Consider the following 12,159-nt stretch of genomic DNA (forward strand, 5'->3'; position numbering starts at 1 on the left):
CACACACACACACACACACACACACACACACACACACACACATACAAGCACAATTTCCAATAACTAAAAATAAAATAAATAAATAATAAAATACGATTTTCAAAACTATATTTTTGTTTCCAGGCACATAATAAAAACTGTTAACAAGGGAACCTTATTTTAAAGTTTAGTTACACATGTGAATATAATCACCATAATATACAGTAGATCTGATTGTGCGTGTAAAGCTTTGAAACGTCTGTGCACAATTTGTGTACGTCTGGGAAAAATAAAAATGCATAAATAAAAAGTACATAAGAAATGCATGCACATTTCCCCCCCGAGGACAGAAAAATACCTAGAAAAAAAAAATTCTCTAAGTGCAGCAAGATTACATGTGAATCTGTCAGAAATCCAGTGAGCCCCAAACTTTCTGTAATGAGCTGACAGCGCCGTCTCTGCTGCACCAAAATCCTCCCCATAAAAATGCTAAAAGTGCAGAAATATAGCAATTACTTTGCCAGAAATATCCAAAGTAGCCTGAGCATGTCTGGAAAAAAAAAAAAGTATAATTTTGCCCAGTGTTTTTCTCTACATCTCTGTATTGCATGCACATTTTCACATTTTGTGCTCCTTTTAAAAAGCTGCAAGTAGAGAAATATACCTGGGCAAAAATTTAAATAATAATAAAAAAGATTTTATATATATATATATATATATATATATATATATATATATATATATATATATATATATATATATATATATATATATATATATATATATATATATGTAAAATATTTGTTGCCAAGGTATTGTTCTCTACTTGCATCTTTAAAAAAAAAAAAGCACAAAATGGTGCTAGCCCTTGTGTGAGTGGAACGATAAGCATGTTAGCTACATGTTAAACTTAAATAAAAATGATTGAAACAGAAAAAAAAAAAAGCATGAAAAAAAATTATGGGAAAACAGAGATATAGAGAAAATACCTAGGCTAAAATTTGAGAGGTAGATCCACAGAGCAAGTACGCCGGCGTACTTTCAAATTTCCCGCGACGTATCTTTAGTTTGAATCCTCAAACCAAGATACGACGGCATCTGGGTTAGATCCGACAGGCGTACGGCTTCTTACGCCTTTCGGATCGTAGATGCAATACTTTGGCGTCCGCTGGGTGGAGTTCACGTCGTTTTCCGCGTCGGGTATGCAAATTAGCTATTTCCGACGATCCACGAACGTACGCGCGGCCGACGCATTCTCTTACGTCGTCTGTAGTCGGCTTTTTCCAGCGTATAGTTAAAGCTGGTATTTTGCGGCGTATCGTTAGACTTGCCATGTTAAGTATGGCCGTCGTTCCCACGTCGAAACTTGAATTTTTTTTATTTCTTGCGTAAGTTGTCCGTGAATCGTCCAAGTAAAAAAAAAAAAAATTACGTCCTAGCAACGTCATTTAGCGCAATGCACGGTGGGAAATTTCGGAACGACGCATGCGCAGTTCATTCGGCACGGGGACGCGCTTCATTTAAATGAAATTTGAATTCCGCCGCCAGAAATACACTACGCCGCCGTAACTTACGGCGCGAAATCGTTGAGGATTCGAATTTCCGCCAGGTAAGGTACGGCGGCGTTGTGTATCTCTGATACGCTGCGCGGATCTAAATGTATGTGGATCTGGCCCTAAATATTTTTTTTTTGTCCACAAATGCTCAGGCTTATTTGGAGATTTCTGGCAATCAATGAGTATATTTCTGCACTTTCAGGATTTCGGTGCAGCAGAGACAGCTCTGTCAGCTCATTATAGGAAGTTAGGAGATCACTGGATTTCTGGCAGGTAATTCTGCTGCACTTCCAGCTATTTTTTTTTTAAAAGGGGCAAAACCTGAATAAATGTGCATGCATTACATATGAAAAAGGCAAGAAATAATAAAAGAGATGTATTTCTCTATCTCTCTCTCGCTATATAATTTATTAAAAAATAAAAAAGTATATCTATATATAAAAAGAAAGTATTTATATATACACATTTTTTATACTTTATTTTTATTTTTTTTGTTTATTCAAAATGAAAAACAAGTATAAATAAAAAAAATATTTTTTTATGTGTGTAATTTATATATATATATATATATATATATATATATATATATATATATATATATATATATATATATATATATATATATATATATATATATATATATATATAAAAATTACACACATAAAAAAATATTTTTTTTATACTTGTTTTTTATTTTGAATAAACAAAAAAAAATAAAAAAAGTATAAAAAATGTGTATATATAAATACTTTCTTTTTATATATATACTTTTTTAATTTTTTCATTTTGCCCGGACATACTTAGGCAACTGTATTCCCATATGACTTGCCAGTAGATCATCAACTCGCCTTTACTGTTCTGTTGTCATTTATCTCCCATTTTTATTTGATGAGCAGTAGCCACCAGCTGGAGTCTCTACATATGAAGCACAATCGTAACAATAGAACACAGAAAACATGTAAAATGTAAGTCTTATTCTAATATAACTTTAGAACGAACATAATAATAATTTAAAATGCAAAAACAAAAAAAAACAAAAAAAAAAGATCCCCTTTAAAAGAATCATCCAATGGAACACATTTTAGATCCTATAGATCAGTGATGGCAAACCTCGGCACCCCAGATGTTTTGGAACTACATTTCCCATGATGCTCATCTATACTGCATAGTGAATGAGCATCATGGGAAATGTAGTTCCAAAACAATGGTTCGCCATCACTGCTATAGATTGTAATTTAAATTAAACTCTATATACTTGTACAATTATAACAGTGCAAAGTCCACAATCTCCGACCACTATTGCTTTTATCGAGTGATTTGGCTTTCCTTCCTAGTGAAGGATGAAATGATAAACATAAAAATACACGGCAATGTACAGTATATAAGTGCAACATTAATAGCTGTACTTCACACTGACACTATGGGGCGTTTTCATAACCTATATACACGTGAAACTGCCTATACATTCACTCTGCGCAAGTGGGGGGCGAACTGGAACGTTATCCGGTGATTTCGCCATTTTCTCTCCTGGTTGAATGTCATTGATTCCTACAGAATAGAGCGAATCAGGAAATTACTGCATTATGGCCACTAGATGGCGCTACTAAATATTTTTACGATGATTGTCAGCTTCATCTAGTGCTAGTGGTTCTCAACGCCTGTCCTCAGGACCCACGAACAGGCCAGGTTTTATGTATTACCTTGGGGAGATGCAGACTAGAATACTGCAATCACTGAGCAGCAAATGTTATCACCTGTCTTGTATTTCAGTTATCTTGCAAACCTGGCCTGTTAGTGGGTCCTGAGGACGGGAGAGGAGAATCACTGGTCTAGTGGCTCTATTGTTTATGATTGAATGACATTTGGTCTGGAGGAAAAGAAAAATAGCCTAACAACATTCGATGTTTTCAATATTCACATAAAACAGATTGTATGTGCAGTTTTACCATCTCTCTGTCTGTCTTTTTTATTATTATTATTTTTTTTTTTCAATTAATTTCTCTCTTTTTTTATTAATTTATTTTTTTATTTATTATTAATTTTTTTTTATTTATTATTTTTTTTTATTTATTATTAATTTTTTTATTATTCTTTTTTTTTATACACCCCTAGGTAGTTTAGACAACGAGCTGGAAAATCAAATGTTTTTTTGCAACCTTTAAGGGCCAGATTCACGTAGGTGAGCGGCGGCGTAAAGTATCGTAGATACGTTACACCGCCGCAAGTTTTCATCGCAAGTGCCTGATTCACAGAGCACTTGCGATGAAAACTACGCCGGCAGCCTCCGGCGCAAGGCGGGCCAATTCAAACGGGCGTGTGCCATTTAAATTAGGCGCGCTCCCGCGCCGGACCTACTGCGCATGCTCCGTTGCGCAATTCCCGTGACGTCATTTTTTCGAACGGCGACGCGCGTAGCGTAATTCCGTATTCCCGGACGGCTTGCGCAAACGACGTTCATTTTTAAATTTCGACGTGGGAACGACGGCCATACTTTAGACAGCAATACGTTTGCTGACTAAAGTTAGGGCACCCAAAATGACGACTAACTTTGCGACGGGAAACTAGACTAGCGGCGACGTAGCAAACGCGAAAATCCATCGTGGATCGCCGTAACTCCTAATTTGCATACCCGACGCTGGTTTATGACGCAAACTCCCCCCAGCGGCGGCCGCGGTACTGCATCCTAAGATCCGACAGTGTAAAACAATTACACCTGTCGGATCTTATGGATATCTATGCGTAACTGATTCTATGTATCAGTCGCATAGATAGAAACAGAGATACGACGGCGTATCAGGAGAAACGCCGTCGTATCCCTTTTGTGAATCTGGCCCTATGTTCTTTTACTTAAAGCGTATGTCTGTGCAATAATAATAATAATAATAATAAAATAAAAAAAAATAAAAGAAAATGCAGTCTTTAACAATGCTGCAAATACAGTGAAATACCTATTGATCTTACCAGAAATGCAAAGAGCTGACAGCACTGCACTGATATCCCAAACAAGCAAAAAAAATAAAATAATAATAATAATAAAACAAAAAAAAACACACCAAAAAAAACCCCCAGAAAAGTAAAAAATAGGGATGTACAGATACTGGCATTGGCGCCGACACCGAGTATTTTCACAAGTACTCATGAAAATTCTCCCAAAACCTGAAGCCGACACTTTGCGGTGTGATTTGCGTCTATACAAAAACATTTTTTGGTTGTGTTTTTCATTTTCATTTATTTATTTTACCGGGGATGCTGGATTTTTATCGCCAATACTTTGCAGTAAAACAAGCATCCATACAAAATTAATTGGGCGCAAGTCGCACTGCAAAGAACTGCATACGATTTTAACAGAAATGGGGCGCGATTCCTGTCCGAATCACACGCGGGGCTTCCCTCGCACCGCTCCTGTGTAAACCCAGACTGAAATCACTGTGACCAGCCTGGGTGGAGCGGTGTGGGAAATCGCATGCGATTTTTCACAGGAATCGCACCACATTCTTGTAATCAAATGCGATTATTTGAAGAGCGATTTATGCCCCCATTCGTTTTGTATGGATGCATATCTCACTGGAAAGTATTGGTGAGTACGTGATAAAAAAGTATTGGTACTTGCCGATAAAAATCCAGGATCGGTGCATTCCTAGTAAAAAAGTAAAAAAAAACACACAACCAAAGAAAATGAAAAACAAGAAAAAACAAAACAAAAACAAAAAAAAGAAAATATAAAACAAAACAACAAAAAATAAATAAAAAAAAATAATAAAAGGAAAAAAACAAGAACAAAACTACCAAAGGAAAATGAAAAACAAAATTTTTAAAAAACCCATTAAAATAGAAAAATAAAGAAAGTAAAACAAAAGGCCAAAATGTTTTTCATTTATTTTTCTATTTTAATGGGTTTTTTCAAAATGTTGTTTTTCATTTTCCTTTGGCTGTTTTGTTCTTGTTTTTTTCCTTTATTTATTTTTTTCTTCTTGTTTTTTTTTTCTTATGTTTTTTATTTATTTTTAAAAAAAGAACAAGAAAAGGAAAAATGTAATGACATATTAAATATAAAAAAAAGGGGGGGGACGAGACACATTCTTGTTCAAATCACATGCGATTCCTTATTAATTTTGTATGGACGCATATCTCACTGCAAAGTATTGGCGAGCACTTAATCAAAAGTATTGGTACTTGTACTTGCCAATGAAAATCCAGTATCGATGCATCCCTAGTAAAAAAATAAAAATAAAAACACAACCAAAGAAAATGAGAAAAAAAAAAATTGGAAAAAAACAAGAATATATAAAAAAAAAATTATATATTTTTTTTATATATATATATATAAAAAAAATTATATATTTTTTATATATATATATATATATATATATATATATATATATATATATATATATATATATATATATATATATATATATATATATATATATATATATATATATATATATATAAATAAATAGATAGATAGAACAACAAAAAAAAGAAAAAAAAGATATTGAAAAAAAAAACTCATTAAAATATAAAACAAAAAAAAAAGGAAAACGAAAAGGCCAAAGAAAAAAAAAACATAAAAAAAAAAAAGTAAAAAAAAACAAAAACAAAACAGCCAAGGAAAATGATAAACAAAATATTGAAAAAACCCATTAAAATAAAAAACAAAAAAAAAGTAAAACAAAAAAGACAAAAAAATGATAAAAAAAATTGAGAAAACAAACATAAGAAAAAAACAAAAAACAAGAAAAGAAAAAATGTTATAACAATTTGAATATAAAAAAAAAAAAAAAAAAAAAGAAGAAGGGGGGGGGGGGGGGTCAGACTCGGTTGTCACTCATCTATATTGAGCAGTTTTGACAGACCTGCCCAGTTTTCTGCTGGACTCCCTTTTATGTTATGGAGATGAGGCAAGTGGGAGGGCTTATGTATGACAGAGGAGAACTGGGCGGGGCTGACAACACAGTTTAGAATTTCAGTGCAGCAGAGGCAGCGTTGTCACCTCATTACAGGCAGTTAGGTGCTCACTGGATTCCTGGCAGATCATCAGATATTTTTCTTGTACTTGCAACATTATAAAGACACAGTACATGGGAGACGTGCCGACGTTGCATAGAAGTACCATGTTCTTGAATTTTTGCCCGGACATACACTTTAAAACATGGCGGCTGCACAGGCTAGATTTTAGTAGCGGGATTCTAGAGCCAGGCTTCTGTTCATGGAGTCTAACATGACCAGCTCACATCATTATTGCTTTGCAGTCCGTTTCTGTAAACTGTACGATATTTGGGCCACTTGGCCGACCAAAGTCACCGAATCGTCCAATCAGTGACCAGATAACACACCAGAGTAAGTCTCAAGAAGCGGCAAGGCAAAGAAAAAAAAAAAGGCGACTGCGGCAAAAGTGCATTTCTCGGGTGGGGACTGTCCGTCGGTCACTGCATGGAGCAACCGCTGTGCGGCAGAGAGTCCTGCAAGGTGATGGCCACCGATTTGGAGAGGTAAGTCATTGTGCCGAAGCGTCCGCTGGGGGCGCTGTCGTACAGCAAGCAGCAGATTCCAGTTCCGGGGTCAACTTTCAGCATGGCGTCGTCCGCGCCGAGCACTTTCTGCCGAGAGGAAAAAGAAACAAAGTTACAATATTATTTATATACGGGAATTATAGAGCGCCTGCGGTTAGTGCGGCACAAAATAAAGGGAGACGGTACAGTGTCCAAATACAAGATTGGGAGAGCCTTGGCCTTGAGAGCTAGCAATCCAAAAGGGAGTGGCACCGTTACTGGTTGACTCATGTATAGGGGGCCTCTGATGGGATGTGAGGCCTCTAATGTGATGGGGGGCCTCTGATGGGATGGGGGGGGGGCTCTGATGTGATTGGGGGCATCATGTAATGGGGGATCTCTGATGCACAGGGAAACCTTTGATGTGATTGGGGGGGGGTTCTGATATAAAGGAGAACCTCTGATATAAGTAGGGACCTCTGTTGTGATGAAGGGATGTCTGATGTAATGAAGGGGGGGCATCTGATGTAATGAAGGGATGTTGGATGTGATAGGGGGGGGGGGACATCTGATGTGATGTAGGGATGTGATAAAGAGATCTCTGATAAAAAAAAGGGGGGGGGGGCATTCGATGTGATCGGGGACTCATGTATAGAGGGTCCTCTGATGTGATGGGGGGGTCCTCTGATGTTGAGGAGGGGGTGTGTGGGGGTGACTTATGTATAGGGGGTCTCTGATGTGATAGGGAGGACCTCTGGTGTGATAGGGGACTCATGTATAGGGGGTCCTCTGATGTGATGGGAGGGGCCCTCTGATGTGATGGGGGGGCCTCTGGGAATGATTTATGTATAGGGGGTCTTTGATGTGATGGACCTCTGATGTTGAGAGGGGGTGCGGGGATGACTTATGTGTAGGGGGTCTCTGATGTGATGGGGGGACCTCTGATGTGAAGGTGGGTGGCTCATATATAGAGGGTCTCCGATGTGATGGGGGACCTTTAATGTGAAGGAGGGGGTGGGGGGGGACATTTGATGTGATGAGGGGATCCACTTATGTATAGGGGGCTCTGATGTGATGGGAAGCCTTTGACATGATGGAACCTCAGATGTAAAGGGGGGGGGGGACCTCAGATGTAAAAGGGGAGGGAACCTCAGATGTAAAAGGGGGGGGGACCTCAGATGTAAAAGGGGGGGGGACCTCAGATGTAAAAGGGGGAGGGACCTCAGATGTAAAAGGGGGGGGACCTCAGATGTTAAAGGGGGGAGGGAACCTCAGATGTAAAAGGGGGAGGGAACCTCAGATGTAAAGGGGGGAACCTCAGATGTAAAAGGGGGGAACCTCAGATGTAAAAGGGGGGAACCTCAGATGTAAAAGGGGGGACCTCTGGCGTGATGGGGGGGGAACTCTGGCGTGATGGGGGGGACCTCTGGCGTGATGGGGGGGGACCTCTGGCGTGATGGGGGGGGACCTCTGGCGTGATGGGGGGGGACCTCTGGCGTGATGGGGGGGGACCTCTGGCGTGATGGGGGGGGGACCTCTGGCGTGATGGGGGGGGGGGACCTCTGGCGTGATGGGGGGGGGGGACCTCTGGCGTGATGGGGGGGGGGACCTCTGGCGTGATGGGGGGGGGGACCTCTGGCGTGATGGGGGGGGGGACCTCTGGCGTGATGGGGGGGGACCTCTGGCGTGATGGGGGGGGGGCCTCTGGCGTGATGGGGGGGGGACCTCTGGCGTGATGGGGGGGGGGGACCTCTGGCGTGATGGGGGGGGGGACCTCTGGCGTGATGGGGGGGGGGGACCTCTGGCGTGATGGGGGGGACCTCTGGCGTGATGGGGGGGACCTCTGGCGTGATGGGGGGGACCTCTGGCGTGATGGGGGGGACCTCTGGCGTGATGGGGGGGGGGCCTCTGGCGTGATGGGGGGGGGGACCTCTGGCGTGATGGGGGGGGGACCTCTGGCATGATGGGGGGGACCTCTGGCGTGATGGGGGGGGGGGGGGAAGAACCTCAGATGTAAAAGGGGGGGGACCTCTGGCGTGATAGGGGGGGGGGAGAACCTCAGATGTAAAAGGGGGGGACCTCTGGCGTGATGGGGGGGGGACCTCTGGCGTGATGGGGGGGGGACCTCTGGCATGATGGGGGGGGACCTCTGGCATGATGGGGGGGGGGGGGGAAGAACCTCAGATGTAAAAGGGGGGGGACCTCTGGCGTGATAGGGGGGGGGGGGAGAACCTCAGATGTAAAAGGGGGGGACCTCTGGCGTGATAGGGGGGACTGGGGGGCCTCCAGAGTTTGCATACTTTTAGGGTGCTGTGACTGGAAAAAGATTAGGAGACTTGGATATCAATCCCTGTAATAATACATCTCAGCTGGTGTTTGTACGCGGATGGGATTCAGTCCCCAGATGTGAACATGGATGTGATCGTTGCAGATGGTTGTAATCTATTATACATGGAGTACATGAGATGGGAAGAGGACGGCTCCTGACCTGCTCTTGGCAGAAAAGCTCATTGGCGATGCGAACAATCTTCTCCACATGGATGATTCCCCCCACACTCTGTATATCCACTTCAGCAAGCATGGTCAGGACCAATATGGCCTCCACCAGCAGCTGCCGATACTCCGGCTGAGGAACGCGGTTCAAGACGGACTCCACATGTGCTGAGAACTTCAACTCGCCGGGCGTCATCTGTAATTAGCAAAATCCAATTAAAATCGGCTACAAAATTGTGCAAAAACTTCACTGGTTTAAAGAGACCCTGTCACCCACATCGTTCATTTTCCTATACAATTATATGTGCATTTATAGTATTTTATACACGCCATTTCCCTTGTATAGACATTCAAAATCCCAGAGACTGTTGCTGGGTGCCGCCATCTTGGAGTGATGTCGGCAGCCCCAGAAGACTAAAAGCTGTCACTCAAATACTTTCCTTCTCCCTGGCAGCTACATTAAATGTTATGTAGGGAGGGGAGGGGCAGAGGAGCTGGGCCAGCACAAACAGCATGACACTACCAGAATAGGAGAGGGCAATAACATGCAAGAAGGGAGGAGCTGGGCCACCACAGACAATATGACCCTCCCAGTGGTGGGTCATACAAAGAGGGAGGTGGTGGGTCAGCAACAGAATGTAATTAGACACTCCCAGAGGAGGAGAGGGCCGTGACATGCAGGGAGGGAGGGGGATGTGCTCAGGAATTAATGCTCCTGAAGAAGTCAGATTTCCAAAAGCCCTGAGACTGCTGCTGGGTGCCACTATCTTGGATGCAATGTCAGCAGCCCCAGAAGACTCAGAGCTGTCAACCTTAAATATTCCCCCTGGCAGCACATAAAACATTATGTATAAAGGGGAGGGGCCAAGGAGCTGGGTCAGTGAAGAGGGCTATGGCATGAAAGAAGGGAGGCGCTGGGTCAGCACAGAAGGCAAGCAGACAGTCGTAGAGGAGGAGAGGGCTGTGACATGCAAGGAGGGAGGAGCTGAGTCAGCAAAGAATGTAATTAGACACTCCCAGAGGAGGAGACTGCTATGACATGGCAAGGAGGGAGGGGGCTGTGCTCAGGAATTAATTCTCCTGAAGAAGTCACATTTTTCTATCAGACATTCAAAAGCCCCAGGACTGCCGCTGGATGCCGCCATCTTGAATGCGATCTCAGCAGCCCCAGAAGATGCAAAGAGGAAGGAGCTGGGTCAGCACAAAAAGTAAATAGACACTCCCAGAGGAGGAGACGGCTATGACATGGCAAGGAGGGAGGAGGCTGTGCTCAGGAATTAATGCTCCTGAAGAAGTCACATTTTTCTATCAGACATTCAAAAGCCCCGGGACTGCCGCCATCTTGAATGCGATTTCAGCAGCCCCAGAAGATGCAAAGAGGAAGGAGCTGGGTCAGCACAAAAAGTAAATAGACACTCCCAGAGCAGTTAAGGGCCTTGACAAGCAAGAAGGAGCTTTTTTTTTTTTAAAAAAAAGGAGGAGATTACTATGACAGGCAAGGAGGAAGGAGCTGGGCCAGCAAAGTTACTAGACACTCCCAGAGGAGGAGAGGGCGATGGCATACGACGAGAGAGGAGCTGGGCCAGCACAGAAAGTAATTAGACACTCCCAGAAAGGGAGAGGACTATGATACGCAAGAATAGGGATTCTGCACAGAGCCTGGCCAGGAAATTTTGCATCAGAAGCTGTGCAGCTGCTACAGTACTCCCCTGGCAGGTGACATGGGCTCACCCAAGGCATAGAGTGGTCGCCAGTCAGAAGGTTATGGCTCACAGGATAACACCATCAACCTGCCACCTTTAATGTGGTGTCAGCAACCCCAGATGATCCAAAGAGGGGGAGCTAGGTTAGCACAAAAAGAAATTAGACACCCCCAGAGGAAGAATAGGCTATGACATGCAAAAAGAGGGGTTGGGCCAGCACTATAAACCATTTAGACACTCCCAGAGGGGGAGAGGGCTGTGACATGGCAAGAGAGGAATGATGAGGAATTAACAGGAGGAGGAGATTACTATGATAAGCAAGGAGGGAATAGCTGGGCCAGCACAGAAATTAGACACTCCCAGAAGAGGAGAGGGCTATAGCATGCAACAAGAGAGAAGCTGGGCCAGCACAGAAAGTAAATTAGACACTTCTAGAGGGGGGGAGAGGGCTATGACATGGCAAAAGGAGAATGCTAAGAAATGAACACTCCTGAAGAAGTCAATATTGCTAGCAGGTTCAGAGGCCCATTGCAAGTGAATAGAGAACTGTATATGGAATGGAAAAACGCTGCAAGTAAGCATTTTGCATACTTGGGGCCAGATTCAGGTAGGGAGCGCGTATTTGTGTGCCGGCGTAGCGCATCCTATTTACGCTACGCCTCCGCAACTTTGACAGGCAAGTGCAGTATTCACAAAGCACTTGCTTCCGTAAGTTTCCGGCGGCGTGGCGTAAATAGGCCGGCGTAAGCCCGCCTAATTCAAATGTGGAAGATGTGGGCGTGTTTTATGTAAATTTATTGTGACCCTACGTAAATGACGCTTTTTCCGAATGGCGTATGCGCCGTCCGTGAAAGTATGCCAGTGCGCATGCTCCAAATTAACCCGCAAAAAGCCAATGCTTTCAACGTGAACGTAAATTACGCACAGCCCTATTCG

The 12,159-nt window shown here is 42.8% G+C and overlaps 1 protein-coding gene across 4 annotated transcripts in view; it reads right to left on the reverse strand.

Moving 5' to 3' along the window:
- Window positions 1–6,343: 6,343 nt before the first annotated feature.
- PHKA1 (phosphorylase kinase regulatory subunit alpha 1) overlaps window positions 6,344–12,159 on the reverse strand; it is a 105,773-nt gene continuing 99,957 nt past the window's right edge. For all 4 annotated transcript variants that reach the window (XM_040322820.1, XM_040322819.1, XM_040322818.1 and 1 more), the window contains 2 exons: window positions 9,516–9,716; window positions 6,344–7,135 (listed from right to left, as the gene is read on the reverse strand). In XM_040322820.1, coding sequence (XP_040178754.1) covers window positions 6,962–7,135; window positions 9,516–9,716 — 375 coding nt within the window. In that variant the 3' untranslated portion in view covers window positions 6,344–6,961. The remainder of the gene's footprint in view (window positions 7,136–9,515; window positions 9,717–12,159) is intronic.

Source organism: Rana temporaria, chromosome 9 (assembly GCF_905171775.1).
Source record: "Rana temporaria chromosome 9, aRanTem1.1, whole genome shotgun sequence".
In the NCBI taxonomy this organism is placed as follows: domain Eukaryota; kingdom Metazoa; phylum Chordata; class Amphibia; order Anura; family Ranidae; genus Rana; species Rana temporaria.